Source organism: Aythya fuligula, chromosome 1 (genome assembly GCF_009819795.1).
Source record: "Aythya fuligula isolate bAytFul2 chromosome 1, bAytFul2.pri, whole genome shotgun sequence".
In the NCBI taxonomy this organism is placed as follows: domain Eukaryota; kingdom Metazoa; phylum Chordata; class Aves; order Anseriformes; family Anatidae; genus Aythya; species Aythya fuligula.
Genome location: NC_045559.1, coordinates 121,202,249 through 121,230,084, shown reverse-complemented (window position 1 = coordinate 121,230,084; position 27,836 = coordinate 121,202,249). Strand labels below are relative to the sequence as shown.

General features: G+C 40.9%; 1 protein-coding gene across 11 annotated transcripts in view; it reads right to left on the bottom strand.

The window, feature by feature from the left end:
- Positions 1-3,708: 3,708 nt before the first annotated feature.
- DMD (dystrophin) overlaps positions 3,709-27,836 on the bottom strand; it is a 958,404-nt gene continuing 934,276 nt past the window's right edge. For 7 of the 11 annotated variants that reach the window (XM_032193124.1, XM_032193089.1, XM_032193080.1 and 4 more), the window contains 4 exons: positions 25,954-26,197; positions 25,482-25,605; positions 21,342-21,434; positions 3,709-6,005 (listed from right to left, as the gene is read on the bottom strand). In XM_032193124.1, coding sequence (XP_032049015.1) covers positions 5,908-6,005; positions 21,342-21,434; positions 25,482-25,605; positions 25,954-26,197 — 559 coding nt within the window. In that variant the 3' untranslated portion in view covers positions 3,709-5,907. Of the gene's footprint in view, positions 6,006-12,696; positions 12,729-21,341; positions 21,435-25,481; positions 25,606-25,953; positions 26,198-27,836 lie in introns of all 11 variants that reach the window. The other 4 variants (XM_032193145.1, XM_032193154.1, XM_032193098.1 and 1 more) reach the window with 1 other exon arrangement.

Sequence of the window (27,836 nt, the reverse complement as noted above, 5' to 3'; positions counted from 1 at the left end):
GTTGGTAGGTTGGTAAGAAAAAAAAAAAAAAAAAAAAGTAGTTTCATGTCTTATCACTTGCAGCTGACTGCAGGCTTTATCTAGATGTTCTCTGCTGGGTGCAGCTGGGAATTATATTGGCAACAGCCATTAATCTTCTGTGCAGAAGAAGTATCTCCTCTATCAGTGTTAGAATAAAACCATTTGTCTGGGGAATGAAGCACAACTAGAAATTATCCTACTGCAGAAGTAAAAATCTTCTCATAATGATATTTTTGATTATGTATTAGCACTGCCATGGATCATTGATAAGGCCATGTTTAAGTAGCACAAGCTTAGCTGCAAGCCTTTAGGTGTCAGTTTTAATCGCGTTGTGGGACATACTGCTGCTGTTCTGACAGTGCTCTAACCTCACGCTATGTCCTAACACTGCCAGTGTACAAGCAGGTACCTGTGTAAAGCTCCCTACGTCTGTGGCACTTGACTTCTGTTCCCATAAAATACTTCAGGGTCCTACCACTCCTTTCATGTACCCTGAATGACCAGCCTGCTGTAGTCCCTTGCCAGACAAGGAGCTTTGCTCCCCAGCTGGTCACACCACTTCACGGTTCAGCTGCTCATCAGTTTGCTGTCTGCTTCCAAGTCAGAGGAAAAAAAAGGGCTTATGTCCTGCTGAAGTGAGAGCACCACTGCAGCGATGAGCAAGACACTCTGTCCTCCCTTGTATGCGACAGAGTTTTTGCGACTTCATGTTGTTGGTTGGATCATCTTCAGATTCAAGTAACCAATATAGGAGTGCTGAAGGAATAATGCAATTTTCTAATTATTATTGTACTTCTTCTTATAGAAGTGCATCAGTACATTTTTTTTGGCCCTGCCCTTCCCTTCCCTTCCCTTCCCTTCCCTTCCCTTCCCTTCCCTTCCCTTCCCTTCCCTTCCCTTCCCTTCCCTTCCCTTCCCTTCCCTTCCCTTCCCTTCCCTTCCCTTCCCTTCCCTTCCCTTCCCTTCCCTTCCCCTGTGTTACAGTTTTGAACATGCTGATAGATTGCAGCGAGGATGCTGCTGTTTCCAGAGATGGTCATGTGGAGAAAAACCTCTTTCATTCTTCAAGAGACAACAGAATATTATGGGGGTTATGAGAGAGAGAGGAGAACCTTTCACAGGTTGAATAGCTTAAGTCAGCATATAGAGATAATTTGCTTGGACACAGCTAGCAAAAGGCATGTGCCAGCATGTAAATAAAGACTATATTCATTGTAATCCTCATATAATAATTGTAAAAATAAGTCCTTACACCTGTGAAACAATTGCCAAGTTGACTGATGAATATGAACCTTGGCAAGGCAAGAAGTAATGATTTAGACAATAGGCTAAAGCTCCAGCTTGGTGCATTTGTGAAGCCCCACAGTTCACTTCTGCAGCTAGATTTCCTTAAATGTCATCCCTGCCCTAACCACAAATGCTTTTTCATCAAGTTTTCAGGACTATGAGCCACTAAATCTATGCTGTAATCATCGTGCTTAGCTGGTAAGCGGCACTACCAGCTTAGGGGGATTGCCGTACAGAAGCGCTGCGCCTCAGCTGTTGCAGGCAGCCCCATCTTTCTTGCAGTCACGGCACTCTCTGGTGAGCTGATCCGCTTGCTCGGAGCTGAAACAAACTCCCAGGGACATCTCCGAGTGCAGTGTGAGCTGGTGGGGGAGGACTGACTGGGATTTTTCATGCCAGCCAACAGTTGTGAAATGAAATTCACGTATTGGCATCGTTCAGCAGACGGCAGGCACAGGCTGCCTGCAGCCACACACTCCTCACGTGGCGAAGGGTGTGAGAGATTGGCACCCTCGGTGGGGATGGCTATGGGATCCTACCAGCCCCCGTGCCTCAACTCTGCTTCTCCTTGCCCAGGAGTGAGAGAGCAACCTCTGGGCTGCCTGGGGGATTTCCATACAGGTGCCCCGTCAGACCGCTGAGCTGGCTGGGGTAGCCTCAGCCTGTCTGTCTCGCTATCCAGAAGGAACAGGGAGGACTGTGAAGTTTACTGGTAAATGGCAGCGCATTGAGCACAGCAGCCAAAATTAAAGAATAATCATCTTCCTCACTCCCTTGACAGTGAAGGAAATACACTGAACGGTTAACTTAAAATGAGCAAATAAGTCTAAAAGTGAATGAAATAATCCTAAAAATGAGCTACATACGCCTAAAAACTACATAAGGAGAATGTTTGTAAGAGGCATTCAGAAATGCCAGGTTTTATCGACGGGATGGGAGGGCTGCGGGGCTGTGGGAGCGGGAAATCGATGAAGGCGACGGGCAGCCTGCACACTCTGTCCCAGGAGCTGCAGCAGCCACTTGTTCATGCACATTGTGCCAGCCCATCCACACTGATCGGTGCGAGGCCGGCGAGAAGCGGCTGACAGCACACATTGTGCTCTTGGCAGGGCCGGGGTTTGCATTTCCCACAGATGTAACTCAGGGAAGGCGGATCAGGCCTTGCACATGTGGTTTTGCCTTTCCCTGCTCCTCCTGGTGCAGCAAAAGGCTGAGGCAGTGTTCAATGCCTCTTCTTTCCTGCTCATGCACCCTTCTGTACTGTTCCAGTTCATTTAGGTATTTAATAAGGCCTTTCACAAACCTTACACCTCAGGCTCATGGCTGGGCTTAAAAGCCAGCAGCGTCTCCTGATGCACAACCAACTTCAGCACCAGTGACAAGAGAAAAATATCTTCCCTCTTCCCTAACTGAATTAATAGGAGATACCTCATCACTGATGGCTGTTGTGCCTCGTGGATTGCTAACATTTGGGTGAGATTCCAGTACAGCAAAGCACTCGTAGACTGATGTACGTATGTATGTAGGAGTGACTCTAGAGTAACTGGAGTCTGGAAGAGCAGATGTGGGATGCATATTTATTTCCTCAAATTGATGAAATGAGGAAATTCCTACCTCCTCCTTCATGGTATTATCAAAAATGTGTACAAAGATATGCTTCTTCTTTTGGCTTTATATCTTATTGTTGTCAATTATATTATTTCTGCCACTGAAAGGTAGCTCAAAGGCAGAATCATGATACAACGGAGTGGAGTCTGGGTATGAAAACCTACGTGTATTTCTTAGATACGAGATGGGAAGTATGTGAGCAGCCTCTGATGGGAACACACACTTCCCAAAGCCCTAAAGATGGGGTTGTTAGTATTGTGCCTGGTGGCAGCAAAGCCACTTAGGCATCAGACTGATCAAATGGCCAAATTTGAGTCTTGCTTCTGATTCACCGAGCAAAAGAGCCCGTGGATTGCGCTCAATTTCATCCGCCTCTGAAGCAGCGCACACCATTCCCACAGACCAGCTTGTGTGCTTCAAGTGGCTTCTGCTTTGCCCAAAATACTGATGGGGAGAAAGAACAAAACGAGGAGGAGCCTCTTGTCCTCTCCCAACCAAATCCTGAGTGTTGCCGTGGGCACCGGCACCAGGAGGCTGCAGAAGCAGGATGTGAGGCAGAGCCACTGGAGGGGAGCTGCTCCGGACGGCTGCAGAACCTCAGTAAAAAACATGACACATTTTATAACATAATTGCGTGCTTTATTGATATACACAGTAAAGCAGTATATAATACAATAGTAAGGCATATATTTGGTGAAATTTGATATGTTGTGAAAAATGCAGTAAAACTGAAGTTTATAAAAATAATTAGTAAATGTTACAGTGTTGGTGTTAAAACACAATATATTATGATATCCAAGTAATAACCCAGTACTGAGTAACAATGAAATAACATGCCATATGGTATTTATGTATTCAATTACACTGATTATGTTTTACAGTTTAATACTTTGTCATTATAAGGAATATGAAATAATTCCCAAATTATGCTTAAAAAAGCAGCGATAAAGCTTTCAACTTTTTAAATATTTTTGACAGACTCACTCCAAAACTAAGACCTATAAAGTAAAACAAACAAAACAAAACCCTGATGAAAACAACCGTGCAATCCATTTTCCTCTATTTTTTTTTTTCTTAAGAGAAGGTTTAATGTATAAGGGAAAAAAAAAAGAAGAAACCCAGCTCTTTCTCAGATCTCAATTTAAACCTTCTGATAAAAAAGACCATGAGAAACACATAGGGTTCCTACTGTAATAAAGTGTTAAAAAAGCTCTTTATTATGAAAGCAGAGACTTGGGGGGATTGTACTTATTCTTTGTAAATTATTGTCATTGATATTTAAATGATGAGACCTGTTCACACAATGGACGAGTGGTGATGTAACATTATCTGTACGTAATTGTCAGGAACACCACAAAACCAAAGTGAGGTAGAAATAGCATGACTAGCCATGTTCAATGTTAACTAGCATTCAAAATAAAATCTTTCCCAAGTTTAATTACACTTCATACAAGAAGAGGTAACAGATTTTTACTCTTGCAATATAAAGTCAGATGGTGTGTTTCTATGTATTCTAAGATAAAATTAAAAGCTGGTTAAGAAAATGAAGTGGTAAAGCTTTTGCTGACAGCACCTCATACCCAAACCTACCTCTCACGAGCTGCAGTTAGGTGGCTAATCTGTTTTTCTGTCAGTTCCTCTCTTTCTCACTTTATTGTTAATTGTGCGGTATTACATGTAGAGAGAAATGGGGAAGGAGAAAGCATCAGGGCCTTTGTTTTGACGATAAATATCTCATGGAGCAGTGTGGCTACCTTCACCTGATACACGCATAAGAACAGCAGTAACTCTCCTACAGCCTTTCCCAAAGGTTGCTCGCTGCATTACAGCTCCTTGGGACCAGCCGCTGTAGCAGGCTGAGACAAGAATTGTGGAAAGGTCGGTTTATATTTTCCAGAGGATCGAGTAGCTCTGTGTTCATTAACAGCACCGCAAGCCATACAAGAAAAGATGCTCAGTGAGAAACCTACTTGTGCTTCATGCTAGAAGCTGAGCCCACATGGGCTCAGGAGGGAGCCTCCCTCTTTCTTCTCTTGTGTGCAGCGAAGTGATGCTAACGGTGGCAGCGGCAGGGGAGAGCTGTGCCCTGCTTCTGCTGAAGCACGGGGTGCTGGCCTGGCCAGCAGAGTACCGGACAGTAAGGTCCAGAGGTTTGATCCGGTAAGGCAATTTCTACGTTCCTTTACTAATAACATTCAGGAATTTAGTCATCAGAGGAAACACCAGCGCACAGGACAGTCATTAAATTCTTTCCTTCCTTCTTTCCTGTATTTTTTTCCATTCATTTTTTGCAGACTCTGTCACGTAATGTGCTCTTTCATTTAATTATTGCAAACTAGCTGTGTGATTCGTGTAACTGTTAATTTTATTGGAAAGAGGTGAAATAACTACCTTCGCTGGAAGTCCAAGAGATTTTTTTTAAGCCAGCCCTAGTCAGACAAAACCAATGAGAAATGTAAGTTGGCCGTTTTGATGTTGCTGCAGGAAATACTTTTTTTTTTTCCTTCTTTTTGACAGGCAAGGAAAAGAACACAGAACATGAATCTCTCTCTGATGCAGCTGCAGAGCTGAAATGATACTAAACAAATGCACTGCCTCAATATTTTTTTTGTGTTTTTTAAAGGGGGTTTCTATAAACAATTATTTTTATAAAGCACACTTTAGTTTACAATCTTTCTTTATAACTGTTATAAATTTTTTTTAAACAACCCGAAATGCGTTCCATATAAAGAAATGGCAAGTTATTTAGCTATCAAGATTTTACATGTAGTTTTCTTATAATTTTTGTACAATTGCATAGACGTGTAAAACCTGCCATTGTTAACAAAACAGTAACAGACTTAGGAAACTACTGAAATCTACAGTATAGTACCACTACCCTTCACAAAAATATAGATTTGTTTTCTTGTAAACTCTTACAGTCTAATCCTCTTTGTAGTATGAATATTATAAAAACCATGCGGGACGCCTGAAGTTGTAAAACACATCTTGCTATTCTAACACCTTGTCGTCGGTCATCACTGTAACTAAGGTTTCCATTGCTCTTCCCAAGTCATCTGCCATGTGGAAAAGGCTTCCTACATTGTGGCCTGAAAAAGAAAGTCAAAGAAGAGGATATTAAACAAAAAAAGAACATACTGCAAAAAGAACGAAGAAAAGGCCAGGTACAGATACATCACTCTCCGCAAGCAGCTCACCACCATTCTCAGTGGACCACACCAGGCAGTCTCCTGGACAGGCACGTGTCATCATTAGCAAAAGCTGCCCATTTTGCTAAGCATTTAACAGCAATACTCGCTTAAACAGCCAGTGTGAACTATGTTGACAGTAAGCCAGCATGTTTGTGTTCCAAAAAAAAACCCAGTAGTGAAGAAACTGTATCGTAACAAATGTTCACCCAAAGCCATGATTAAATCCAATGACATCACAGAAAAGTTTCCAACTGGTGCTGCAAAGCGTTTGACCATTCAGTGTTCTATCAAGGAGAAAAACAGAAACAAACAGATCAGCAGTAATTAACTACATCATTAAAGCCAAGAGGTCCCGACAGGATGTCTGCACAGATAACTAAAACAAAGACCAAGCTCAATGTCTGCAGTTTATTTCATGGTTTTAATAATACCCTTTGCTTTTCGGTCCAGCGAAAACAAAGATGCTGCAATTACCAAGTAACTAGTACACAGTGGTTTATTAGCACATTTCTCCTCACTGGTAACCACTGTAAAGTCCTGAGATGCTACAACCACAGCATGTGGACCTCCTACGCAGAAGTGATAAATAAGCACAAAAATTCTGGAGATGAAACCTGTAACTTCTCACACCCATTTTTCCATTGTTGCGAAAGGAAAGTTAAAGGTGGCAATGCTGATGACCAGTAAGGAATTGCTTCAACAACATTAGAGATCAAACAGACTCCAAGGTAGGGAGATTGATTGCCAAAAGCTGTCGTTTGAGGCACCTGGTGTTCAGCTGGACTCCAGCTGCTGCTCAGAGAAGGGTGGGTCTCCTCTCTGAGGCCTGCATCAGTCCTGCCACCCCCTACAACTGTCTCAGATGCCCCTTGGCATCTCACATGACAGAAATACGGTTCAATCAGCTGAACCCCATCTGGAGTCTCACTCCTGGAAGTGTATGACTGCAGAGGCAATATGAGAGAGATCTGGACACCCCAAAGGATAAGCATCCAGTTCAAGATTTCTTGCAAGGACAAGGGGGAACAAGCAGACAGAAGGTCTTAAAACAAACAGAAGGAAATTATATTCCACACAGCATATAATTACATTACTGAACTCATCACCACAGGCTGATGTAGAAGCCAAACATATAAATGAGTTTAAAAAGGCATTAGAAAATAATCATGGAAGCAAGATTTATTTAGATGCAAAGTGCATGCGACCTCCAGCTCAAGCAGTCCCCAAGCTGCAGAGTGCCAGCAAGTGGAAGTATTTAGCAGGGGAAGAAAACTCAATAAAGCTCCACGTTGCTGTGGCCAGAGGGGTTGATTTACTCCCTAAGAGTACTTGCAGTAGAGTATTTGTTTGGGAAAGCACTGAAGCCACACCACTGTCTGCCCACAACGCTGCTTCTCAGGCACGCTTTGCATTAGCCTGTAAGCTGAATCCTCACCATGGTCTGGGAGAAAGCAGCACCCAAATGAATACAGGACATGACCAAGATATCCCAGATACACCTCCCAGTGCCTATACAGTGTAGGAGCCTGACTGCATTGCCACCTACGGGGCTGTTGTCCCTCCTGCCACAACCATCATCTTTAACAACAGGAATGAGGCTTCCCTGTGGGACAAACCGAGCTCGCCCACACAAGCTGGAAGAAACACCCGTTCCCTTCCAGATGTTCAAGGATTGTGGTTGGCATTTTGACAGTGCATGGGGCCTGGAGTGATGTTAGTTAACATTCACCAGAGTGTACGGAATAGAAAACAGATGACCTAAGAAATACCCAGAGAAGCTTGTTTCTCCTGGAAAACTACTACCACCACTTTTTACATCCAAATACTACTTTTTTATTTGAATGTAGCTTTCACTCCACAAAATTATGTCACATCTAAATGGTAACTGCTCAACAAGCTGCCAGCTTCGTCGTGAGCTGGGCTGTGCGTGGCACTGTGTCTGGTATCAATACGAAGAAAACACTTGGTTCTAATCTACTTGCACTAATGTACAGAGAAATAGATGCATCAGACAGTAATTTCATATATAAATCATTAATGTAGAGCCATCTATTCATCCTAAGCAAAACCTCCTAATTTACTCATCAGCTTGTCACATGAGAGCATATGAAAAATTGCTGCCAAGTTTTGGTCAAAATATAGCTTACTTTAAAGTAAATGTGTGCTACTGCATTTATTTTAGATGGAAGGGATAATATCTCTTCCTCGCACCAGGCAGGCTGTAATTAAATGCTAGCATAAACTTTCATAAGCAATTCTAGTAATGGTCCTTAATCTTCATCTACCTCTATTACAGCACAATCCCCCTGGCTGAGAATAATCCAGAAAATTTCACCACAGAAAGGGAAAATCTGACACAGTCATAGGAAAGCAGTAATTTTAGGTGAGAGATCCTCAGGTAGATCGAAACATCACTGCCTCTGGTTTGCTCTGCTTACCAGAAACTTTGGTATGCTTAAGTATATTTATTGCACAGGGTATCAAGGCCTTATCAAAATAATGCTGGTATAACCTGGGTAACCTGCATCATCCCTACAAATTATCCGCACTGACCCTGCAAGCTACTTTCAAGCAGTCTCCAGGCTTTAAATGCTCTTCTTCCTCGCCTGCAGCAGCCCACAGACACCAGACAGGAGGGTGCTGAGAGCTGCAAAGCGGTAACCAGCAGCGGGAGGCAACACTGCCTGTGGGATCACAATCTCTCACTCAGGTTCATTGCCATCTGTTATTTCTAGGAACAGTGATGGGATTCCAGGACTTTCCAGGGACTCTACCACCACTTATTTCCAGCTCAGGAAGAGTGATCACCCTTCCAGGGATTTACAGCATCTCAACCTGCTAACACCCATCTTCAGAAATAAATAGTATTAGTTAATATTATTTTGTTCTATCAGACACAGAGCTGTAAAGATAACAAAAGCAAGCTGGTTTTATAGAAAGAGTGTATGTCTAGAAAGAAAATATGAAATCAAAAAATCTTTAATTAAAAGAAAATATAAAAGTCTTTCAGAAGCCTGCCACAGTAGGTACAAAATACTGAGTTGCTCAGGCAGCTAACACACAGGCCAAGAAGACCTAATGCATCCAGAGATCCCTAGATTAAATACTTTTAATGCACACAGATTACAGGAATGTGTGTTAATGCTTTTTTTCTTTTCTCTATTAATTTCTCTGTTATTTTCGAAATAACCATGCTTTGAATCTGATCTCCCTCCACAAAAGCTGCAGGGGGTGAGGCTGAGGTGATTACGCAGACCTAGCTCCGTGTTCTCCCTGCATCACAGGCCACAACTTCCTCTGCAGAGAAGCCGAACAGTCGCCTGCCTCCTCCTGAGCCATCCGAGCTCAGCACCCAGGGCACGATGCTAAACCTCTGCCCACTGCAGTGCATGCTAGCAGCTGGGCCGTGAAGTGCACCGTTCCTGGGAGGGGAGGACACGGGGCAGACAGGCAGCGCTGCTCTGCTCCTCCGGCCACTCACCACGAACCTCAGCGGGGCACCTCCACACTGCCAGGGTTTGGATATGAATCAAGCAGCAGAGCTCTGAGCCAGGTGGTTTGGGCTTAAGGACCTCGTGCTGCTTTGCACTGCACACTGAGAGGTGCTCACCACGGAACGGTAGCGTTAAGGACATCACCAGCCCAGGAGCAGTTTTGTAGCACAAAATAAAAGGTAAAAGCCTTTCTTTTTTACCTTACTCCTCCTTGCAATGGAACCAGAGGCAGACTGGACAGGTGGTCTAATTTTGATTCATGACTCCTCACCTGCTGCAAAGTGACCTGCACAGCAGAGTACGGTATTTCACAGGGTTTCTGCAAATCCTCTGCAGGCAGCAGGCAGGCAGCACCGACCTGGAGCACGCTGCCCTTGCTCTGGGGCGCTCTAGTTTCTGAGCCCCTTTCCTGTGGCTCTCATGACCTGAGCAACTTTTTCACTGATGCAGGGAAAAATATCCGGGATAAGTGCTATGGGGTGATTAGGATTTTGCCTCTCTTGCACAAGGGAGTAGCAGGTAGGACAATAAAGACTACAAGTAGTTGAAAACAACATACGCAGTAATTTCTTGGTACTCTACCTGTAACAAATATACCCTCTTCTAAGAGCTCAAATTCACTGTTTTGATATAGCTCTGCTTTTTCTTATTGAATACTTGCTTTCTTGTCCTCTGTGAGATTGAAACGTAAAACACTGACATTTTTAATTAAGAAGAAAATGAGAAAAATATTGTCCCCAAAGCACTTAGAAAAATATATATCATAGCTTCCCACTCATTATTATTAATATTTTTTAATATAACTCCACCAAAGAAGGCATTAATTCCATTTTTTTTCCACATTAAAGCTGAAGAAGCTTTATCCATGCTTCAGGCACTGAAAGGTCAGAAGATGCTATTTAAGAAAAATACTAGCACAGTCTTTGAAATGCTGCAATAACACTCAACATGGGCATGGACAGTATCAGCTTAGACATAAAATGGAGGGAATACTAATACAGGTGCATTTGCTTTGAAAGCAGGAGATGCCTCTTTTTGCAGACAGTAGCTACATCATTTCTGGTTGCACACAGAATGATGTGCTTCGTATCTGCTGAATTTGCTTTAGAGGCTATACTGGAATTAAGGCCCTTGGGTGAGGGCGCAGTAATTGAGTATCAATCTCACAGCACAGCTTGTCACAGAAATAAATGTGGAGCATTCAGACTCCAAAGAGTGGACAGAACGTAAATTAAGAAACCCCAGCACAATGCAGTCTCTTTTCAGCAGCACAGATTTCTATCCCTTCCCCCACCAAAGAGAAATCCTTCCTGTTGGTAGCGTGGATTTTGATACCCGTATTCATATCGAGTAATGCCATGGAATCCATGGGATTACACACAAAGACAATACCTAATGTGAGTAATGGGGTCAAAACCTGGCCTAGTGGGCTTAAAACTTCACGATCTGATGTTGCACAAATGGGTTCACGCATAAAGCAAAAGCTGTTCTGTAACTTAGCTCATATACTTCACGGGCACGCAGAGAATTGTGTTTTATATTCAGGTCTGCAAGTTACTAAGCACCCTCTGGCACTGCCAGTGAGCACAAATACCACTGGAGAGCTGTAAGTAATTCGCTGAAGGAGTCAATGTTTTTAGGGTTATGCTGCTGGAATCAGATCAGGTAAAAACATGCCCATTTTTCTAACCTTTTATATTTTTAATTGTAGCAAAAGTCCTCAGCAGCAGAACCTTTTCCTTTTTCTGAACAGTATGAATAAGCGTGAACCAGGATAATGGAAATCAACAACCTGCTTTGCTCAGTTGGAGAACAACTCACAGACCGAACGTGAAGGGCTGAATACGAAATCAGTTCCATGCAATTTCTGAACTGGTGCAGTCTGAAGACATGCCAAGCACCCTTTTTTGGTCCATATGAAAGGATCTGACATTTCAGGACAGACTTAATCTGCATTGAGGATCTCTCTCCTCAAAACAGCTGGACCTGTGCAAACTGCACATGCAGAGAACCACTGTACTTCAAGGCACCGTGGTAAAGCAAATCCTAGCTTCCCCAGAGCAGCGTGTGGCTGGCCAGGGGCTCAGAGCAGCCCAACTCAAAACCCCAGCGTAGTGCCTCCTCATGAGCCCACCCCGCTGTGACAGTGGGCGCTTGCAAACTGGGTTTGGCCTCATCCACACTGAACATCTGTACAGGAAAGGTCATTTCACAGCTACCTGCAGTTGCACTCAGGTAGTCTCTGAATATTTTATCTTTATTAATAAAGCTCCCTAGGAGTTCATCTTGCAAACGTTGTCTCTGGCTGGAGAGCGAAGAGCAGCTTTGAAGAGGAAAAATAAAGGCTCGCTGGAAATCCTTTAAAAGGTGCTGGGACAACACGGCGTGAAACATTTTCCTCCATGAACAAGCAGAAATGTACACATTCTGAAATCTGTTTTGCATCAAACCAACCAGTTTGAAAGTGCAGTGAAAGCCGCTGCCCATTTACATCACTGAACACAGCGCTGTGGAGCTGGCGAGTGTTAGTAGCATTCTTCACTGTGCAACAGTACATCAGTACATCGATACACCTCAATCTCTTATACCTCTCAACTCTCACTGTTTTAAGGAAAAATATTGAATTACTGGGGATCATGGTTGGTGTTTTGGCAAATGTATGCACATAAAATCCTAAGTATGTAAGCAGAACAGCAAGGGACGTGGGTCTTGCTGTTTTGTTCACACACAAGAATGGCAGAATATATGTCAATGGCAGCAGCATTATTTACTGCACGCATTTATCATACAAAGGTTTAATTTCAATGCATTATTTCATCCTCCCCATTCCTGAATTTCCATCTCTGGGAAGATGTAAGAGAAGGCACATCCCTGGGCTAGCACTGTCTCCGTAGAGAGTTGAGAGGTATGGTACTGTTAGAGCACACTAATGGCGAATGCACTCAGCAAAATCAAACAAAACCAAAATGACAAGAAGACAATCCCCGCTCTTCAACAAAACCAAGCGAACCCGTGCTGCTGTCACACACATGCTGGGCACAGAAAGCAAGATGTGACAAACAGAAGCCATGGCAGTGAGCTTGCATCTCACTAACCTCTCTCACTGGCTTTCCAGAGGCATTTCTTCCTTTAGGAACAGAGAGAGGAAGTGGAAGAAATATCAGAAAAGAAAAAAAAAAAACACACAACAACACACACGAATGTATTTTATACACTGTAAGAGACACTTCAGTTTTGATTTAGGACTTTAATATTAAATAACTGCATTTCTGCTTTAAACAAGGATTGAGAGTACATTGAAATCCACTGACGATTCTGGGCTGATTTATTCAAGAAGAGTTCTGTAATCTGCTGTTTGGTTTTAACTTAGCAAGAACACTTGAGAAAACCACTAAAACTGACATACAACCCCTTCAGCTGAGGATAAGGATGACAGAGAGAATCTGAATTCACATTCTGGGCATGCAAATTTCATCAATTTGAGTACTTCTGCTAATTAGTATTGGTGATAAAATCATGCTTCCCCACTTCAAAATTAATTTATCCAGACACATTACATTTTATTACTGCCTACATATATATATCCACATATACCATCATATATACACATTTTCATACACTTATTTTACACCTAAAGCTATTAGACTGCAATATCACCATTCTCACATTCAAGACAAATGTACTACAGATGATATTTCTAGCAAGTTGATTTGCATGCACTGTAAAAACAGGGAGCAGAGGCACAAAGAAGGGAAAAAAATCAAGTAAAGGGGAAAAAAGGGAAAGTTTCTCAACACTTTTTAGCTGCAAGAACAAAACAGAGCAGGCAGTAATGACTTTAGCTGAAAAGATGTCTCTTATGAAGCTGTACAGAAGCCATTCTTTGACCAAGCAGATTCTTCTCAATCACTTAGTGTAGTACACGCGTTTTAAAAAAGAAAGCCAGGTGAAAATCAACAGTAGGAACACCCCTTGTTCCCCCCCCCCCGTATGTCCAGTGACAGTAAAGCACTCGCTGCCTCCACAAGCAGTGCTCCACTGCCACTGGTGCATTACTGGGAGCACTGGTACCACCAGTCTTAAGCAAGAGACTCTCCGAGGTAGGTGTTGTTTAAGAAAGAGGATGATCTTTGTCCCAGAGCTGCTGTAAATAATGTAATTGTAAACAATGTACGAGACAACCAGAAGAGAGAAAGCTGTGTGAGTGAGAACACACCAGTCAGCACAACAGTGACCTAATTGCTGTCGAGTTTTTTTTGTAGGTATTGTGGCCTGCATAGAGGGTAGGGATAGAAGATGATAAATAACTTTGCAGGTATTTTACAAGGAGGTGAACAAGGGGCAGCAACGGAGAAAAGCTGAACAAAGAAGGTAATGGAAAGGAGGAGAGGATAGACAGTGAGTGGCACCACTGACCAGTCACAGGTTGGAGACGCTATTCAAGTACAAAATTAAGGTGATAGAAAAGGCTGGTATAACCTGTGAAGGGCCTTCACAGTGAAGGTTATCATTTATAGAACAGAAAAGGTTTCATTCCTTTCCTTCCCTTCTCCCTCTTCCTAATAACATCCCTCTTACCATCAGAAATGATAATAAAAACAGCAATAATATCAGGTTCTAGGTCATGTTCTGGATGTGGGATTTTATTCTGGATTTAGGGGGAGCCTTGACTCAGAGTAAATCTGCACTGCACACAGACAGTGCTGCACTGAGGTACTAGGGCAAGCTTGACTGCTGGCAGAGGTGTAGCTTCAGTTTAGAGCACTTACCATAGTTTTATTCATGCTGTTTCTTTACAGGTTAAGTTACCTCGCTGGGGAGTTTCAGGCTGTTCTGACTAGACATCTTTATTAATGAAAGGTCTGTTCCTTTCCACCTAGATCCTCACTATGGGACTTAATGTGGATAAAACCCACCAAAGACCCCACTACAGTCCACTCAGCCTGCCTTGCAGGCCTGCCTAACTCAGCAAGACTTAACTGAGTCCCTGCACACCCCCTGCAACCTCCTCTTGTGCTTGTATTGGGAGCCACAAATGCTCAAAAATGCCTCCCTAGCAGGGAAGAAGTGAACCCCTCACTGATAGAAATCATGTAATAGAAAAGCCTTGGCAATGAAGATGTAAAACCTTTTGCACACTTTGATCTTACATGTATTCTTAGGAAGAGCTCCAAGGTTTAGATCAGTCAGCGGTCTTCCTGAGACCTCCAGAAACTGCAACACGGGTGTGAGAAAGTCCTGGGCCATGAGGGAGGCTTGGGTAAGAGAAGAGGAAGAACTGCCTACACCAATATGCTAGATGCTTTTGGGGCTTTTAAGAGATGCCTACCTTGTCTGCATGAGCATCTAAATTTGTGGCTACTCAGTGCCTAGTTTAAATATCTACGTGAGAAGGAACGACTGGATTCTACTTGAAAATGAATGGATTTAATTAAAGGTAACTGGGAGAGCTCTGTCCCACACTAAACTGCTGGTGAGCGATCACCCTAGAATTTCTTGAATGTAACGAAGAGTGAGGCTACTACTGTAACAGCTAATTTCTTTTGGAAGAAGATTAAAAAGGATTTAATGGATTTTGTTTTATTTTCTTCTTTGTATACAAATGTATACATTTCTGAAAATTTGTGTTCTCTAAGACATCAGAATACTGACACCATGCATGCATGCCTGATATGTACTGCTCCTGCCCAATTCAAGATTTCCTCCCCTCCCAAAATAAAGGAATCATTTTTTTCTCCTTGTTTTTGGAAATATACATGACATTGCATCAATAGCAAAGGTATGCAGCGAGCGATCAGAACAACCCTGAAGGCACAGGCACTAATAAAAACTTCATGCACCTATGCAGTTTCATATCAAAGCACAGAGCACTGCTTCACTGCTCCTCTCAGACACAATGCAGGAGAGGGACAGGCTGCAGAGGGGAGAGCTCTGCAAACAGTATGAAAAAAAAAATAAAATTGATTGAAGTTTTGTGACATTCATTAATGTATTCGCAGTTTACATCAGGACTGAGTATTAAAAATCAGGTAAGGCTGAGCCCTCCCCATCACTACTGCAGAACTCTGCAGAGCAGCTCAGCCACTTCAGTTCAGCACTCTGCCACAGGCAGATAATCCTGAGTGATCAGGAATCTGCAGAATCACAGAGGGATAAGCAATTTCTGCCACCTGGGCTAACTGCTGTGGTGTATGTACCATGCATACACCATAGCACAGAGGAAGGGGATATACTCCAGAAGAAGCCAGACTAGCTCAAATAGGAAAGTATTTCTAGAAGTCTGTGCAGTGTAATTACTCCAGTGTATTCTTCTCATAATTCAGTAAATCAGGAAATAAAAACGTGAGTCATGAGATGCTTTGCTGCCAGAATAAAAGTAAGTCCAGTATTTGCAGTGATCAAAGTTACTAATCCCACTTACATTAGTCCCATTCACAACAGAGTGACAGAGCCTGGCTGATGCAAGACTGAGAGAAGACAATGTATCTGGTATGCTTCGATGTGAATGAAATAAAAATAAAACAAAACCTCTGCTCTCCTTAGTGCCATTTATTTATTGTTGTGAGATCTTGTAATTTCACTGCGCAAGACAACATCTGTATTAAGCAGCACCAAATTAAATGATTACAGTGAGGGCTGATCCCTCTCCAAACGTTTCCACGTGATGTCAGGGACGTTTATCTCTTTGAAGCCATTACGGTTGCATTTCTAACCACTTCACTGCTCCCACTTCCACAAGCATGGGCTGTGCACTGAAATCATGGGGAGCTCTCTCACTGAGTTCAGTAACTTGAGAATTTCTGTCCCTAAATTCACCTCTGGGTTTAATTCATGAAAGGCATTTGCCACAAAACCTTAACCACAAAACAGTCTGGTCCACCATATGAGCCAACTGAAACTACGCAACTTGTTTATCCTCAGTGCTGCAGGAGAGATGAATTTGGGTTTAAAAATACTGTCCTGTCAATCTTACTTTCTAACTGTGAACTAATTCCCTGGAGATTTAGTAGCCTGGGCACAAATACAGTGTGAAAATGTTTTCCTCTGTGGCCCATTATCTACTAGGGTCAAATAAACCACGGAGGTGGTATTTAATAGTAGATTTCCACTAAATGTCAGACCTCTGGCTTTGACATCTGTTTTGAGTTAGCAGAGCAGCTGTTTGAAGCAGCTGCAGTAGTTGTGAATTTGCTGGGAGCAGCAAAGTAAAGGAGGAATGGATGGGAAGCCTCACAGATTTAAAGGAAAGAAAAACTCCTTAAGGACAGCAATCATCAGGTATTCAGCAGAATTTCCCTCTATAGAAATAAAGCAGCTTTCAGCACCAACAGTCAGCTGTGCAAGGAGCACGGAGGTCCTGCGCTACTTAGAAAATGCTAAGAATTGCCAAGAGGTTAATCTGAAGGAAAAAAAAAAATACAACAACAATAAAAGGTATATAGGAACACAAGACATTTCATCTGAGATCTGTTTACAAAGAGCTGTGATACGATTTGTTTAATGCATGCTTCTTTAAAATGCATTCAAAATGAATGCTATGAAGTCTTGATGCCTCTTTTAAAACATCTCTGGTTATCAAAAGCTTGGAAAATATCGTAATCAAAACAAATCTATCTCCAGGTAAGTGAAAATTAATTGCTACTAAATTTTATTGCTTTGTTTCAGAAGTCCAAAATAAAAGCTTTATTTGTTTTAGAGAACTACTTTGCAACATGATCAAAGCTTACTCTTCAAATGCTTTTGATGATATTTTGACTAAACATTTATTTTAATTTCTATCCTGTGATGTTCAACTATATTTCTGTTCACCCAAGCACAGAAATTCTCTCCTTTTCTGTATTCATTGCTTATTCAGCTCTTTGAACTTTTCTCATAAACCAAAGCCTTCAGCATCCAGTTTGCTCTTGTCATCTTGTTCTGCACTCCTCCAATTTGTTGTTATCCTCATGGCACTGATACCGAGAATTACATTCCTTATTCAAAAGCAGTATCACTCCCTACACTGTGACATGCTGGAGTTGGACATTCAGCTTCAAATTTAACATGCTTATTTTTACAGGCCACGAAGCAAAACAATGTTTAATGTACTGCTGATAACTTCCCAGGCCTTTTAATATATCCCTAGATTTCCTCAACTGATTCCAATTTCAGGCTATATAGATGGATGTTCTTCCCTTCCTGGATTTCATTTTGTTATTCTCTTTTCATTTGCAGTCTAGGTAGGTTTTGTCATGTGCACTATGTCCTTTGTAGCTCTTCAGAGCATAGTCTATGAATATCATAGCTGACTGCCCTTTCCACCTTTGTATAGAAATAAACAAAGTTATTTCTAATATAGTCAATATTGGACTTTTAACCTATCTTCCTGATAGTTTTAATTCCTAAAGACTGTATGCATTATAGGTGGTAGCACCTAATCCATGTAGCCTGAATTCATCTTTCCGGTAATATTTTATGAGTTACTCTAACAGAACAGACTTATGAATGCCAATCTGGGATGGCGGTGTTTCTTGCATCAGACATTTTTTTAATTCTACTTAAAAATAAGAATTCATTTAAGACAATTTAAGCTTTATACATTTGTGCTTATTGTTCATTTGGGTTTATTGTTCTTTTTCCTGAATATCTGTAAGTAGCTTGACATTCAATGTAACCTGTAATGCAAAGAAATAAAATACTACTTCCACCACTTTTGAATCCTTACATTATGCTCTCTTTTCAGTCTGCTTTGCCACTGCTTTAACTCTTTTGCAATTACACTCCAATGCTTTATTACAGACTGGAAATCCGAAATAAAGATGTGCATATCTCAACAGCAAAATGGCCCGATTTCTTGCTGAGACCAATCAGCCTTGCTTCATTTTCTCCTGTCCGGTGTCTTGTAAATCCCGACACCTGGGGAATCTGACTGCATACGGATGGCACCATCTGATAATGATGGTCTAAATGAGGCTGTGGCAAATCACCTGTGGATGTAAGCTTTGTTTATGCAGTATCACGATATTCAACTGAGAATATCACTTATTAAAATGAGAGTAGAAGAAAATTTCATTATTGAAGTTTCCATGAGGTCTCAGCAAAACTGACAATGTCAGCAGCCTTCTACAACAACCAGTGACTGGAAAGCCATTGCACTGGTTGTATAACAAACTACTTCTTTTCCATAAATGATTTAACCTTTCCTATTCTTCAATCAAAAACAGTTATACAAACCTAGCATTCATGCAAATAAATCCAAAACTATAACAAAGAACTAAGAAACCCAATGAAACGTGGCACTAATCTCTTCAGCCCAAACCATAAGGTCCAAGTCACATGAAGTGAACAGTTTTTTCTCCCATATGGACCAATCTTACTGTGTAGCAGCCAAAGAGAGGGGAAGAGGCAGATTCTTGCAGAGCCCAGAAATGGTTTGGTCAGGCCCAGGAGAAGAGTCCCGTAGGAAGCCTGACTTTGCCAGACTCTCTCTGCTAGAGAATGTTTTCGTCCTCTACAGCTGCTCGTCAGGCAGGAAAGCAGGAACAAACAGCAGCTGTGTTTTAGAAAACTCGATATGAGTGATATATGATTTCATGAACAGGAGGGCTTACACAATGCACAGAGGCCAAGTACTGTGGAGGAGTCTTTCTGCTGTAGTGTCCAAGGACAGAAAAATAAAGATATCATATTTATAAGCAGTGGGAAAACAAAGCTCTCCGAATCAGCGCTATCTGTGGCGATAAATCGTTAGCTGAACATACTAATTCTAATTTGTTTTCATTTGTCTCAGCAGGATATTGTCCCACCAAATACTTTACCACTTCATCATTTGTTGGTAATGAATGTATTTCTTGCAGTCTCTTTGTGGGATATTTATGATCACATAATCCACTTTTAACATATTTACCAAATGAAGAAGCAAAATCAGGAAATATATTATTTCTCCGTATTGAAATTACCGCATTTTGCATCACCAGAAAGCAAATGTGAAATTATAGCGTAACTTTCTAAACTAAAATATTAACGAATGTTACACATTTCAAATCTTTTTTTTTTTTTTTTTTTGACTAGACTGTACATTCTGTTAGTTTTATTATTGAAGCTTTTTATTATTCACTAAGGAAATAAAAAACCTTTTCTACTCTCAGACAGCAGGGAATGGTATCTAAGAGACTGATCTCTACCTATTCATACACAGGAAATGAACCACTGTATTTTCAATAACTCATTAACTGTTGTTTTGAAAATTGCTCCTATTTTACTTAAGACTAAGCTTGTTTTTAAGAAGAAACACTGTTTGTCAGTGTTATCAGCTATGATAACAAATCAGTTTTGTCACTACAGTGAAGGGTGAGCATTTTAACATACGGTTGTCTGCAGCTAGACACATACAATTATGCAAGATCTCATAAATAGAATATATTTATAAAAATGACGGTCACTAATAAGAAAGCACTGGTTGCTGGAACCTCATGTACAGAGCAACTTTATGAATATGCCCATTCTTGTCTACATACCAATATTTCAAAGATTTTCATCAGTTCTGTCTGGGAGTTAATACAATACGTAAAATGAGGACTGGACATATGACAGCTTCTGACATAACACTGAGAAGGAGATCAGTGTAGTTAATGATACATCATATTAGATTGTCTTAAACAAGTTTTCTATACTACATCTTTCCATCTGTAGCATGAGTTATTATACAGTTTATACTTTCTCTTTTTCCACCGCTCATTGATGATGAGAGCTGAGCTCACTTTAAAATCAAAGAATGGAGAAAATTTGACTTCACTGAAAGTCTAGCACGATGGTTAAGGCACGAAGCTATGACAGAACTTCTGAGGGACATGTGCTAACTGTGCAACAGGCCATGAAGTCTGTCTATGCCCCTGCTGAAACACACCCAACAGGGTATCTATCAATAGACATGGGGTCTTTCAAGGGGTTTATGTCTGAGCCTTCTTTCACTCTTTCACTGCGGCAGGTAACATCTCACACATCCTCTCTCCCGTTAGGAATCTAAGTCATCTTTCTTGGCAGCGGGGCATTTTTTCTGGGCTCAGGGAAGACCTTTCCTCAATGAATAAAAGCTGAAAAAATAAAATTCCAAATGCTTATTTTCAGCAAACAACATGAAGACCAAAATGGAAATACTGGAAGAAATGCTGGGGATGTATATACACAGCCAATGCTGCCCAATCAAGCAGTCCAGTTGCTTTTTCTCTGTCACTCAGAACCTATGTGCCATAAGGTCAAGAATTTTGACTCAGAACTTTAATATTATTTAGAACCACATTCTTCCTGGAAAAAGGCAAGAAGGCAAAATACGGAAGGACCTATTAAAAATAAATCAGCAAGAGGACAGACTGAAAGAGAGAAGCTGTTAGAAGAACACAGCAAAAGAGGAAAGAAAAAAATGCTAAGGAGAAAAAGAGTCTAAGAGGATGTTGTTTCATCCACTTATCTAGCAACTGCTACTTGTGGAGGAAACTTGAGGTATAGAAGGGGCAGGTTGCTTCTCCACTCTAAACTGGACAGGTTTATCTACGGCAATTGGTAAAATAAAAACAAAAAACAGAGAAACAAAACAAACAAACAAAAACCCACACATACGCAAAAAAAAAAAAAAAAACACACCTCAAACACATGAAAAGATAAAGGAATGGAAAGTACTTTTAATTTCTGCTCTGCCCAAAACAACCATGACTTATTTACAAGCGTGATGCTCTCCTCCACTTGCACATGCTCCCAGGCTTACCTCTGGAACTGGGGAAGGAGTTGTTAAGCTGCTCCATCACTTCCTCCAAACCTGTGCTTGTGTCCTGGGGAGGGCTGAGCAGGTCGTCCTCGCCTGGAAAAGAAATGCAAACCACTGCATTTAAGCCACTATGAAACTATTTGGTAACACCTTACTATTGCACATGTCCTTCACAAAGCTAAGGCTGGTCACTTAAACACATTTTCTACTTAGTGTACAATGAAAATCGTCAAGGTGAATTTTGTTGACTCTTTATGCCTCTTATGCTTCTGTTTGTTTTAAGTGTTAGGATTTAAGTAAAATTAGACAATGAATTTTAAACAATTAACCCTGATTTTAACTTGTAACAAGGGATTTAAGAAATAACCTGCTCTGGTAAAAGAAGTGGGGCAAAATGTCTGCCAGGAACATTTTGTTCTATAAATGATGCTCCTTGTTTCAGCTTCTCTTATTCTATTAATGGTAAAAGCAATTGCTGTTGTGAGTGCCGCTACTGAGGAGCTTTCTAATAGCGCTGGATTCATGCTAGCGCTGCTTTGCCGAGCTGCATAAATCAGTAGAAACCTAGATTCTCATCTGCATCAGTATTAATATTTCTGACAGTTTAATTGCATCAGATTGGCGCTCCAAGAACATTCAATTGTACCATAAAAGGGTTTAGCAGCAGTTTAATAAAGCGAAATACATTTCTCCCACTGAATAATTTCTATAACCTGATTATAGGGCAGTAGCTTAATGGGAAATTCAATATATTTTATTTTTACTGGGGTTATTTTGGTTGTGGTTTCCGATAACCAAAATCCATCTGTTGATTTTACTGTAGACCCTAGCCTCTAGTAGAAATAAAGCATCTGAAAAGAGAATACACCTAAAGGATGCTTCGAATGACATTCTCCTTTTACCAGATTTCTTTTATCCCTATTAATACATAAAATAAATTTAACCTGTTGTAATAACCACAGAGGTATATCCTTGTTTTGAAAATAACTTAATGACCCTTTACTCTAAAGTCTTGCCCTATTCAACTTCAGTAATAAACTACCTAGAAGCTAACTTGCTAACTGCCTAATAAGCTACCTTGCTGTTAGCTTTAAGATTCTTTAAACTTTGTCAGTGCTCCATGCTAGTGGGAAGTCTACTAAAAGAGATGTTAAAGGAACAATTCAGGACTGCATAGATTCCATATGACTCAGCATAGTGTTGGCCTCACCTTAGGACCAGGAGTTTCAAAACACTGGCCAAGAATTATTTTTCACACCCCAGTAAACGAAATGGGTTAAAATATCTGTAAGAAGCTCTTAATTCATATGAACAGTTTCTTTTAATGGTCTAGAAAATGGCTGCTGAGGCTGCTGCAGCTTGTTCAGCTTTCCACTGGTGCTGGGTTCACAGACCAGAACAACCCAAGTCATATCACAAGCTATTTTTACATTAAGTGTTGCATCAACAGAGGTGCTTTAGCAAAATAAGTGTCCTTCCAGCCTCTGCTGGATGCCAACGTGAAAACTTAGAGCAAGGTCTTACCACTTCTACCCAGGCTGAGTACGTTATCAGCATGCCTGCAAAAAACAGGCGTTTTCATGTTTTTCAAGTTTTTCTTCAAAAGAAGAGGGCATTAGTTCTCCTGTCCTGGCCAAAAAGAACTACCAAGAAAAACTACCGTGGCAAACTGACAACAGGTACTGATTTCCAAACATCCTGGTAAGTGCTGATACACCTTGAAATGTGCTTACCCTGAAGACTGCTCTATCTTTATTTAAAATACACTGTTTTTATTCTTTCTCATTTGGATTATCTTTCTGAGCATGTCATTGTAAATAACATAATAAAATAAGACATCAGCCAAGCAATCTTCAGATGTCAATTACCACTTTAACCAAACCAGTCTTCCCAATTTGTTACTATAAGGTGCTTGGAGAGTTGGGTGGATGGCAAATGTTCTGGTAGTACCTGAATAAATTAAAGTTCAGCAACAACCTCTGGGCTCACACACCTCAGAGAACCTCACTACCACTACAGTACTGGAAGGAAAAGTCAACGATTAGGCCCTTCCCATTAGGACTCCATGAGAAGAAAAGCAGAACCTTTCAACTCGCCGAGGTGTCTCTGATTATCAAAGGATAAGCTCTTCTATCTGCAAGTAAGGCTCTGAGAGTGCTGCTGCTTTTACCAGAAGGTTGGAGACCACCAGTGGTGGCAAGATTTTTACAGCAATCTCTCCTTGACAAAGCAGAGACAGGGAAAAAAAAAAAAAAAAAAAAAAAGAAGGTCTCCTGTCAAAGAGAAAAATATATGAAAGCTGCCACTACATCTCATTGCCTGAGAGACCTATAGATGCTCAGCATTTTCTTGAAAATTATTACTCCTCACTACTGGGACCACGCTTCTTGTACGAAACCACTATATGAAGGCACTATTTATGACACCATTCTGGTTCCATTCACAATTCTAGAATATTCTAAATTGTGCTTTAAAAAACTCTCAGACTAACATATAATGCTTTCTGGAATGAAAGGTGACAATAAACTGTATTAGTTGCGGTTGGTAATTCTTTTTATAAACTCTGTTCCATACTGCTGACCCTGTTGCATTGCTGGCTCTCAACATGATCGTAGTGATAACGATTCAACATCTCACTGTCCTTCCACATAGTCTCGATTCAACAAACAAAAAAAACCAATTCATGTCTGAAGATTTGTTTCAAATAAGGAAGTTTTAGCAGATTATATGATTATATGCATGTTAATTTATTCCAGTTTCACAATGTAAATCTGAATAATTTTAGATCAAGTCAAATGAAAGGACATACATTATTGTATTTCTGGCCTTCTAAAAGACAAAATATGAAACCCTAAGTTTTAATCCGATGGTAGGGAACCACCGTCTTTCCATTTTTTTTCTTGAGTATTTTAATAAGCATGCTTTGTGCGATGGATTTCATGACGTTTCTTCAGAAAGTCAATGAAAATTATTCCACAGCAAAATATTAACTCACTAGTAATGCAATTACATGATTCAAATCAAATTCCGATTACCTGTGATTGTACTCTCAACCCCAATATTTAACTTCCTACAATTTATTTCCCCCCCTTTTTTTTTTGGTGGAACCTATAGAATCTGTCTTGTTTGATACCAGCACAAGTTGACATTTTCACCCACACTCAGGACGGAAGACAGACCTCCTTAATAAGTTGCATCTCCCACAGCTACAGGGCCTCATAGCAACGAGAACATCCCTTCCCATTCTTCTTCTCACTGGGATAGATTCTTTCACAAAACACAGTGAAAAGCTTCCACTTAAGCCTTCTACTTTTCCCAAAAGCCTCTCACTAATATACACTAAATACATTCTTGTGTATGAAGTTGAATGTTATTTTCAGATTTCAAGTATTATCTTGTTGAAGTAATTTAAGTGCATTTGCTTAAAGATGCTGAAATGGATGACTGCTTTGTCACTAACATAAAACCCTTACCACTTGCTAATAAATATTATAAAGCAGACAGGAAATCAGGAAAATGCTACAGAACAGTTACTAAAAGCATTGAAATAATAATAATCCCAACCTCAACCTACAGCATATTATTACTCAACCTTACTCCACAACTCGTATGACTTTTATTAGCACATCTGATGTGGTATTTAGAAAAGACACTAAATGAGCACTGCTGAAGAGAGACAGCTTTATCCTACTGCTTGAGCAACAACACATTAAAAATAAGATCACATTAGTTAACATGGGGATGATTAATCATACATTTAATCTCTTAGCCATAATTAATACTGTGTGTGTTTAAATCAGCCATGTCATGCTTCATAGTGAAAAGTCAATTTGAATGAAACCGTTAGCTATTTTTTTTGTTATGTTTGTTTTCAGAATTCAAGCCCTAGCTTGGTTTTGCATTCCATGTCAAAATATCCATGGTACAGTGTGCATCATGATCAAAACCAAAAGCCTGAACCATAATGAGAATGTCAAGAGCCAGGTGACATTGAAGACGATTGCAAATGTCTAATTCATTCTCACTTTAACTAAACAAGGCAGCAGAGTAGTTTCTGCCTTTAAGGAGTTTTTGGTTTGTTTTGTTTTCTTGAAAATGGAATGTATATTTTTTATGACAATCTGAACTTAGTGATCTTACCCATGGTTTCTGAAGTCTGGCTGCCAACTACACGAAGAAGCATTGGCTGACTGCTGTCTGACCTCTGCAAAGAGGTAGAAGGAGACGATAGCGTTGTACCATTTACCTTGGCATCTGCCTGTGGCTAAAAATTGAGGAAAAAAGAAGAGATTGTTACTAACAGTTCAGTGGAGTTGCCCAAGTCCTTGCATCTCTGTATATATTTTATTAATTCAATAAATACACACATTTTTTTTCAAGTAAATATATCCATGCAAACAACTGATTTAAATTCTGAATAAAAAAGCAAGACTAAATAAGAATACTGAAGTGTGATTTTACCACTTGCAGTCTCCAGAGAAATTTGATATATTTTGCTGACCAGTCTCTACAGATATGATTTTGTGGTAGGTTATTGTTATTGATAACATTTCACATCCTGTTTGGAAAATAGCTCCACAGAAATCTCAAAAAGAAAGGCCTGAGGACTTGCCTGCTCCAGCAGCTGCCTCAGCCTGTGCAGCTGTGACTCCAGCTGTTTGTTGTGATCCTCCAGAATCTGCATCCTGGCCTCCAGGCGGCCCTTGTGCTGGCGAAGCAGCTTTGCTTCTGCAATGAGCTCAGCATCGCGGGGACTTTGCGGAGAAACTGGCATCATCTCAGGTGGAGATGGCAGTGGAGACAATCCTTTGTGATCATGCTGTTGCTTCAAACGGTCATACTCTGCTTGCAAGTTTCTGTTGAGAAGTAACAAGGAAACAAAGCTTTTTTAAGCAGAACAGGTTTATTTGGGCTGTCCTCTACTAGGGGCAGTCAGAGTGGGCCTCCTCTCCTGTGATGTGACATCTGCAGCTACTGGAGAGGTAGAGGCTCTGCAATAGCACCTGCCTTTGGTTCTGCTAAATCCAAATCCATGCAGGATTACCTCTCATTGATTTGCACAAAGCAGATATAACACAGAACAGAGATACAAGCATTACCCAAAGGCTGTCTGCATCACAAGAGTTCCCAGTCAATTCCCTTCCAGGGCACATAAAACAGAAGGCTGGCTGGGCTCCAGACACCATCCTGAAGCACAAGTACAACGTGTCCTGGGTTCAGTCCTCAGCTTCCTGCATTTTATGGTTGCTAGCAGAAGTCAGACTGGCTCTTCACTTCCAAGCATGAATACACTCTTGTAGTAATTAGTGCTAAAAGAGCGATCAAAGCACTTCACAAACACTAATCAAAGCTTACACCACCTGGCCAACCTATTTCACAGATGAGAAAATTAAGACAGAAAGAAGGCCACAGAAAATTTCAGAAAAAAACACAGAATTCAAGAGTTCATTTGCAACTCTGCTGCCATTAATTAGGTCACATCATTCTCCTTTCTTTATATGTGCAATTGCATTTACTGTCTAGCTCTAAAATTAAATTGCAGTGTATTTCACTAATTTGGGGGGCTATAAGTTTTACCTTCTTTCAGACAGCACTGCCTACGGTGCTACAGTCTACTGTGACTTTATGGCACTGTTAAGCTTGTTCTATTTCATAAAGCTCCAGTTTTACTCCAGTAATACTCTCCATAGATTAGTACGATCTATAATGGTCCACATGAAAAAAAATCTACCAAGTAAGAGCACAGAAGGTAAGAAACTGAAGCCTTGCTGGGGTTAACACAGTCCAACAATGCAAAATTAGTACCTGACAGCCGAAACTTTGTACACCAGGGAGGCCTAATAACCTGCACTGGGATCTTGGTGCTCTGCTGTTCCTTTACTGCTTCCCAGAGGGGGGAAAAACGGCTCCATAGACAGTAGCCTGCTAACTGCTTACTCATCACAAGCAGCGACCCAGATTTTATTTTTTTTCCAACTTGCTCCTATTTGAGCTTGTGAAAACAGGCACTTTTTCCAGTTTTGCCTGCAAACCACAATACACTCTGACATTTTGGTCTGGAGGCTTAATAGCACCTCAGAAACCTCCCAGAAAACATCATTAAGCTCTAAAGCATCTCTAAAGGTGTGTTATTGTGACCAGAACAAGAACTAAAGCGGTATGCATCATTTCACATGGATAAGGAAATGATGCCAAGGATAAGGACAGACCATTGACTGTTCTTCAAACACTGCACTTCTGCCCCTTGGCAACTGTACGATGGACACGTCCTAACCTGGGATAACAGCAGCAACCCCACAGGGGTTACATGGCATGATCCCTCCCCTGCAGGAATTTAAGAAGGTGAAAAGAAAACGAGAAGAAAAAAAAAAAAAAAAAAAAAAAAAGTTGATCCTTCTTAACTTCAGATTAACCCATAATTCAAAATTTCTTTCTCTAAACTCCACACAAGGAGTGGACAGAGACTTAGAAAAGTGTTCCAGCTGTTAGAAATGA